The sequence below is a fragment of the Lactuca sativa genome, chromosome 4, assembly GCF_002870075.4.
Source record: "Lactuca sativa cultivar Salinas chromosome 4, Lsat_Salinas_v11, whole genome shotgun sequence".
Taxonomy (NCBI): Eukaryota; Viridiplantae; Streptophyta; class Magnoliopsida; order Asterales; family Asteraceae; genus Lactuca; species Lactuca sativa.
In genome coordinates, this window is record NC_056626.2 from 162,792,402 (window position 1) to 162,801,433 (window position 9,032).

At 33.1% G+C, this 9,032-nt stretch overlaps 1 protein-coding gene across 1 annotated transcript; it reads left to right on the forward strand.

Annotated features, from left to right (window-relative positions):
- Positions 1 to 864: 864 nt before the first annotated feature.
- Positions 865 to 6,675, forward strand: LOC111921356 (V-type proton ATPase subunit d1). The gene is made up of 5 exons (XM_023916911.1): positions 865 to 965; positions 1,483 to 1,590; positions 1,666 to 1,849; positions 4,501 to 4,600; positions 6,647 to 6,675. The coding sequence occupies exons 1-5, from the start codon at positions 865 to 867 to the stop codon at positions 6,673 to 6,675; spliced, it is 522 nt and encodes a 173-aa protein (XP_023772679.1).
- Positions 6,676 to 9,032: the final 2,357 nt, after the last annotated feature.

Consider the following 9,032-nt stretch of genomic DNA (forward strand, 5'->3'; position numbering starts at 1 on the left):
TAGCCTTTCCTCCTCCACAAATCAACGTGCAAGTTGTCTTCATTGTTCCTCCCATCAGGTAAGTTGATGGTCGCTCATTCTCCTTTTGAAGAACACTCAGAACACTCGCTCACCGGTACTCGTTACGTGCTCTCTACAATCGATCCATCACCGCAACTCAGGCTCACTTCTTCTCCTTTTTCGGTGACCTTATGGAAATAGAGAACGTCTCAGAGGTATATTCAGTCGACTCACAAAGTCCGTGTTAGGTTTTCTCAGCAAAGTGATCATCACCGCAATTTTCTATGTTAATCTCGGCTTAGTTGTTTGTACTCGATGACTTGTCTCTCCTCTTCTCTAAAGACCTAATTACAATATCTACAGGTAAGAATCACTCCACTGTTGACTCAAATTTATTCAATTTCTTTTGAATTTACTATTCTCAAATTTATTGGAACACAACCATCATATTCACTCACATACTTCATTCCTTGGTGGTTGTGTAAATTGGGTTTTTGGTATTTTAACTTGTTTATGTTGTCGTTGCTATGGAATATGCTCACAGATCTTAATGAAAATCCCGTAACCCCAATTTTGACTGGTCAACCAAACATTTAACCTTTAATCGAAGAAAATCTCAAAATTAAAGAACACCATAGAACATATGACCCTTTAGACTGTCTCGATATTCAAAATTAATGGTGAATTTTGTTTGTTTTTGTCATTATGTTACTTATATACATAACCCTTTTTTGTTTTGTATAATATTCTAAATTTCTATTTAGCAAAAACATGTTGACCTTGATGAAGCTCTACAAGGATTCTGGGATGCATCGGTAGATCATTTAATTCAAAGATCTTCTCCTTTGCATTCCTAAATCCCAAATGTCGTTAGAGCTTGGATGCGCTTATTCCTACAGAATGGTAAACTTTGGAACCAAAAACGAACACTACGGAATGCAGAATAAAAACGACCTGGACAAAAAGTATGTAATTCTCAAATAATCTCCTAAATAAACTAGATCAGTTTTTATTCAGTTATTTATTTGTGTAAAGTAAACTTGAAGATGATGAAAAGTTGACCATTAAGTTGACTAGGATGAGCTTCCAAAGATCCTGGTCAAGTCAATGTACGTTTCTTATCTTGCTGGTTGCTTCCGGTCTGTATGTTTCGGGTTAGAGGATTTTTTTCACTTCTTAATAAATGAAATTAAGTAGTCTATTTCCCCTATTGTCTTTTTTATGAAAATATCATTTTATATTGATCTCTTGTAGAACCTTCACCTCTGCATACAACCACAATTTCAGAAAAAATGCACTCTTAAATTGATTGATAAACACATGTTATGACAAGCCACCAAGCCTTTGTCAACCTTCGTATAGTATATAACGTAAGTAGATATATTTAACCTTCTAACTTTATTTTTTGTTGTAACCCACATGTTACAACCATTCTTGCATATTTATCTTTGTTTGGAACTTAATCTTTCTGTTTCTCCTTAGATATGTTCACATGATTGACAATGATGTCCTCATTGTTACTGAAACTCTACATAAGAGAGATGTTCAAGAAATATTGGAGAAATTTCACCCTTTAGGGATGTTTGATAGGTAACCTATCCTTAAAACTCATTTTCTTGATTTTTTTTTCTTATTGTAATATTTTTATTTTTTGTTTTTCTTAAGTATTGCCATCTTGGCAGTTTCTCAGAATATGCATGAGCTCTATAGACCAGTACATGTGCATACACCACTTGCTCCATACTTTTCAGAGTGCATTACATCAGAGCATTTGGATGATATGCATATTGAGATTATGATAAATACCCTTTACAAGGCATATCTTGAAGATGTCTACCAGTTTTACCAGGTAAGCATGTACTTGTTATTTCTAAATTTACAAATATCATTTTAGATTATTAGTTCAAATTATATCTTGTTTTAGCTTCTAGGTGTGGCATATATATTTATATTTATACCATTGCTTTTAGGTTGGTGATCCTCTTTAGAAGGCTGCAATCAAAGGGACATAATGAAGTTATAAATCTAGTGAGAAGGCCATGCCTAAGAAGTAAGACTTTAATTTTATCATGTGTGATTTTCTTTCATCTAGTGTTTTTTTTATATTATTGCTAAAGTATTACATATTTTGAAAGATTTGAATCATTTTGGCCTCAATATGCAACAATAACACTTGATAAAGTTGTTTTCAGTTGTAAATCTCATTTGGTTCTTTTGAGCTTCATTTTTTGTTTTGTCCACATTGAAAAGCTTCTTTTTCTATGCTGCTGTAGGGCTTCGATTTGGCTAGTTTGAGTGGCAATTTTTTCCAAATTTGCAAGCGTGATTTGACAAATTTCCAAACTAAACTGGTATTGTTCTGCCATGTTGACGTTTTGGGTCTATTTGGATTTTCTTTTTACAATTCTTACAAAAAGAAATGACATCTAGTCCTTATTGTTCAAAAAATACACATTTAACCTTACTGCACATGTACATTTCAGGGACTTGATGATATTTAATAATGAAAGAAGCTACAATCCATAAGGGTGATACCCTCACATCATCTCTTGGATTTATATGTACACTGGAGTTTCATGAAGCGATGCTATAAGAACCAAAATTAGTCTTCCTTGACTGCCATGTCATCGTATCTACCTGGAAATGCATTTTGGTAGGATGTTTCCTATGGCAGTTTTCTGCATTGTGTGTACAGGTGTGCACCTTCTTATTAAATCAGAACCCAATTGATGTCATTTATGTAAGAATGATAAAAATGATTAAAATATTATGTAACATGCATAAATTTCTATTATTTTGATTTTATGACCATCATCCAGTCTAAAAGATTCTAACTACCCATTTAATGTCATTCAACACTTTACCCACTTAATAAGGGAAAAAGACGAAACTACCCATAAGTTAGTCTAAGAATCGAAGCTGAAATTAAGTATATTCTTCATTTATATGTCAGGTGATATTTTTCTACATTTTAGCTCATTTTCTACTAATTTAATTCATGTATGTTTTTTCTGTAGTCTTTGTGGTAGATACTTTCGATAAACCATGTGGTACTAATGAAATTTACTAAAAATAATCTTTCCATAAAGAAAAATCATGTAGAATTTGTTCACTACAGGGTTAGTGTTGTGGCTTCTGAAAACACAAATTCCATAGTCGGTCAAAAAAGACCAAGAGTGGTCAAATGAATACTTTAAGCTGGACAAACTCACACTCTCCCACCAAAGGTAAACTTTGTTTTATTTTATTTTTTAATAAGTTTTCGACAAATTAACGAGACAGTGTATTACTATTTTACCCTTCAATTTATACTTTTTGTTATTTAATCTTAATATTTGCAATTTTTTTTGTACAACGCATAGTTTGTACCTATTTTGAGTTTTCATTTCACGAACTTCAACTTAACAACCCAATTGTCAAATATTTTGTGAACATGACTATTTTACCCTTTAATTTATATTTTTTTTTATCTTTAATAATTAAAATAATTATTGTTATCCACTAGTAGGGAAAAGGGTATCCTTGAGTTGAGGAGTGGTATAGGTACATATAATGGTGATACTACTCAAGGTACTAATAGAAGTTATATTTTTAATCTGTAATGGTAAGTCTTGTAAGTTTTAACCATTAGCTCTTCGCAGAACCCTATGGTATTGGGTCTTTAAGTCCTAATAAGATTTTTTTTGAACTACATTGCTATGATCGAGCATTTTTCAAAGTACAATAAGGTTAGTTTCATTCTTTTCTTAATAGTAAGTTCATTAATTGTTTTATATTAGGTAACATCAATTGATTAATAAGGTGAATTGGTTGATTTATTTAGTGGCACACTGAATAGCATAACAACTAGCTTATGCTCCAAGCACTCACTTACCATCCATACCAGCAGATGGTATGGATTCTGCCCCTGCACCGTTCCAAGAAGCTGCCTTGACTGAATTAACAAGTCCACCAGAGTACTATAAATCACCAAGAAAGGTAAGGAAACAAAATGAACCAAAACTCATAAATGATAGAATTTTCTCTCGCCTTGAAGAACATTGATTTCAACCGGAAGCCTTCCAGGTCTGGTCTTTTAACATTTTTGGTCAAAGGGGGCAATTTTTTCATTTTGCTTAATGGATGAATATATATATATATATATATATATATATATATATATATATATATATATATATATTCATTCAAGCACATATTAAAAAAGCTTTGGCACTACAGTAATTATCATGTTGTTATGTAGTGATGGAACATTCTATCTGTGGGAGACAAACACATGGACATCAGAACTGTGGTCTTCAACAAGTGGCTTTGTTATGGTTAGTTTTTTTTGCATATACAATATTGGTCTGGTTCATGTAGAGATGTCATGTAAAATTGTTGTAGTATATTTTTCATGTGTAACAAACACAGCATTAGGGTTTATCTTGTTGATCTCTGAGTTGTTTATATAGATACCACATGATATTTTGCTGAAGTTGGTGCTAATTGCTATATATATAGGGAGCATCATGGGATCCTAATGGGCGTATGATTCTTATTGCTTTCTCAGAATCTTTAACATTAGGTTCTGTTCACTTTGCTACAAAGCCTCCATCACTTGGTATGTGTTGTTATCTTCTATTTACTCTTTACTTACACTGATTTGACAAAAAGTAGCATTTCTATCCGTGCTTCTGTTTAATCTGAAGTTTCTAGAGTTTGATACCTTTTGATATTAATGTTAGATTTATGTTTCTTCTTTGGAGTTGGGCTTTATATATCACCATCCTTTATTGTTGTCATGTTTGCCATTTCTCATGATGATTTTCATTTTCCTCAGATGCACACCTGCTACCTGCTGACTTGCCAGAGCTGAAATCTTTGACCAACATGTAATTACAAAAGTTGCCTTTTGTTATCTATTCATTCTAGTGCTTTTTTTTCTTTCCTTGATCAGTAAACTTTCATTGATGATAGCTTGATCTAATTTACTTTTCATTGTAAACGTAAAACATATGCAACTTACACCTTCTTAAGTTATGGCAAAATTTGTAGAAGGTTTCATATGTTTTAGGATAATATCATTTGTATAGATTGATTTATTCTATGTTAGGTAATGGTTGTTCAAAGCCGTTGGTATAGGTATAGGTATAGAAGCATGATTATCTGTCCTGTTTATATTTGGTGTTATTTATGTTTTTCTTTGTACATAATATAATTTAGCAGAGGCAAAGTAAAGAATAAATCCTTATCTTTTGTAAGTTGTAACATAAGATATGGTTGATAATTGATTGGTATGATTATCTGTCCTGTTTATATTTGGTGTTATTTAGTTTAACTTTACTTTATTTGTTTTACGTGAAGGCACAACTTGTGTCGGTTGTATTTTGGTGAACATAATATTGAAGGAATGCTTAAGGTTTTATATCTCTATAATAATATCATCATGAAGGTAGGCCACTCTCCGGTTGTATTTTTCACATACTTGACAAGGAGCTGTTGTATCTATTCAGACTAGGCTTAGAGCAATGGTTGCAAGAGATGAGTTTAGAAGAAGAAGAAGAAACAAGGCTGCAACTATAGTTTAGGTACTATGGATGAATTATGTTTGTAAAGTATTTAATAAAATGATTAGAAACAAGGGTGAATTTTATAGATTAGTTAGCTACTTGTAGGTTGATCTTGAATAAGTAAAGGGGCAATGGATTGTATTTTTTGTATCTAATTCGTTTGTAAATGGATTCTATTTTTTTTTGTATATGATATTTTATTTTCTATTATGAAACATTAAATACAAATTTAATTTGAAAATAAGTAAATCTATAAATAATATTTTTTAAAAACATTTAAAATTATGATATGTAAAAATGTGTGTCATCTTCATTTATGACATGGCCTTTCTTGACAGGGGTTTTCTTGATACGCATTGCGTGTCATTAACACGCGCATCGTAAGGTTACGACACGTGAATGCGTGTCGTCTTCGTTTATGATAGGGCCTTCCTTGATACGCATTGTGTGTCGTAAACGCGCGTCATAATTGCGTGTCGTAAATGAGCGTCGTAAATGCGCGTCGTCTCTCTTTATGACAGGGCCTTCCTTGACGCGCATTTGCGCGTCGTCTGAGCCTTTTACAACGCGCAATGAGCATCGTAAAAGGCTGTTTTTCTAGTAGTGCTATGTCGTCCTCTTAAAAACACTCACTCGTCACTTATATGGTCCTTGTGGGATAAAGGTCACCTAACCACTTGGATTTATCCTTTGATGTGCGAGGTAGTTTTGTAATTTTTATTGAGATAAATGTCACATAACCACTAGTTATGTACCAATTTTACATGTCTTTTAATATGGACGACTTGATCGGAAATCTTTTGTGATAAAGTTCACCTAAGCATTAGAGACCCGAGGCATAGATGAGATCAAATATGCTAATTAACTAAAGGTTGTTAAGGACCCCATGCAACTAGGAATTGCATTTGATTGTAATTGGTAATCGCTACCTACCTTGTTGAAATAAATAACAGGATAAAAGTCACCTAACTGATTATTTGATTTGCAACGTTGGATCCTAGACTTTAATTAATTAATGTTTAGATAAGCAAAAGGGTATAAATTATTAAAGAGTTGAAACATTGAAAATATTAAATGAAATTTGTTAAATTTTGTAGATGGCCCAAAATTCAAACCACCGCAATAATTACCTTCGATCGCTCCTTGAGAAGGGGAAACTTAACCATACGAATTTTCTCGACTGGCACCAAAATATGAGAATTATTTTAATGCCAAAAAAGAAAGCGTATATGCTTAATGCTCCTATCCCTGACAAGCCTGCTCCTACTCTTAGGGCTCCTTCCAATACTTGGTTGAAATATATATATATATATATATATATATATATATATATATATATATATATATATATATATATATATATATATTCAATCGCAATTGCGAGCCTTATGCTAGCCATGATGATACCCGACCACCAGAAGGATCCGGAACATCTCTCAGTATAATACGTCATCACCCAGTTGAATGCCATGTTCCAATAGAAAGCAAGGATGGAACGCCTTGAGACTATCAGAGCATTACATTGGTGTAAGATGGGAGAAGTAAAAAATGTGAGCTCACATGTACTCAAGATGAAGAGTCATATTGATCATATGGAGATACTTGGTTCACCCATTTCCAGTGAGCTGGCTACGGACTTGATCCTCAACTCATTGACGAAATCGTATGAAACCTTCATCATGAACTACAACATGAATAGTCGGGAAAAACCTATCTCAGAGTTACATGTGATGTTGAAAACTGCTGAGAAGAACATTCCTAACAAACCCACTTATGTTCTCTTAATAAGGGAAGGAGGAACCAAGAAAACCAAAGCCAAGAACTTCAAGGGTAAGGGCAAAAAGGTTTCCCAAACCCCATAGCCTAAGAAGAAGGAGAAAGTGGCCGAAGAAGACACATGTTTTGAATGTGGTGTCGTTGGCCATTGGAAAAAAGAATTGTCCTACCTACCTTACATAGTTGAAGAAGAAGAAGGTCGAGGCATGTTGTTCAGGTATCTATGTGATAAACTTAGAACTGTATAATTTTTCATCTAACACTTGGGTATTTGATACTGTATGTGAAACTCAAATTTTTAATTTGTTACAGGGGTTCAGAAAGAGTAGACAACTAAAGACATGCAAAATCATACTCCACATGGGAAATGAAGAAAGTGTTTACACTCTAGCTTTAGGAAATTATGATTTACTTTTACCTAATGGCCTGTATTTCACATTGAATAATGTTGTTTATGTACCTAGCTTGACTAGGAATATAATTTCAGCTGCACATTTGAAACAATCTAGTTTTACTTATCGTTTTAATAACGAATTTAATTTTGTTTATAAGAATGATATATTTTATTTTGAGGCTAGACCTCTTAATGGGATATATGAAGTAAACCTATAAATTTCATTAAACAATAGTTCTATATACCATGATAACACCAAGAAACTCAAATACGATTTGAGTGACTCTTATCTATGGCGTTTTCGTCTTGGGCATATAAACAAGAAATGTATATCCCAACTTCAAAAGAATGGTATTTTGAAGGCAAATGAGCTTCATTAATTTGATATATGTGAGTCTTGTTTATGTGGAAATATTACTAAGGCTCATTTTACTAGTTCAAGTGAAAGAGCTAAGGATTTCTTAGGAATAATACATATTGATGTATGTGGACCTTTTAAGACCATGTCTAGAAATGGTGAAAGATACTTTATCACCTTCACTAATGACTTGAATCGCTATGGTTATTTTTATTTGATGAAACATAAACATGAAGCATGTGAAATGTTCAAATTATTTCAAAGCGAATTTGAAAATCAACTCAATAAAATTAAATTCCTTTCTGATAGAGGAGGAGAGTATCTAAGGGTTGAATTCTTAAATCATCTAGAGATTCGTGGGATTATCTCACAACTCACTCCACCTAGAACACCACAACATAAATGTGTGTTAGAGAGGAGGAATGGAACCCTACTAGATATGGTTAGATCTATGATGAGTAGAAGCACTCTTCCTTTGACCTTTTGGAGTTATGACTTGCTAACAACAGCTCATATCTTGAACGTGGCTCCAACCAATAAAGTAGACTAAACACCTTATGATATTTTCCATGGAAAGGTTCTATCATTATCTTACTTAAAGGTGTGGGGATGTGAAGCTTATGTAAGATTATAAGCGTCTAACAAAATAGATCCCAGAACTACTGAGTTCATTTTTGTGGAATATCCTAAAGATTGAATAGGATATTACTTCAACAGTCCCTATGAACACAAAGTGTTTATTTCCAGGAAGGTTGAATTCATATAAAGCAAGTTTATAATGGATGAAGCTAGTGGGAGGCATGTGGAACTTGAGGAAGTACCACAACCTGATGTACAAGAGGTTGGCACTAGTACCCAACAAGAAGTTATTGAACCTGAACAAGTCATTGATCAGGAACTTAATGTAACACAAGGTGTTCACAGATCTAGTAGAGTTCATTTAGAACTAGTTGGG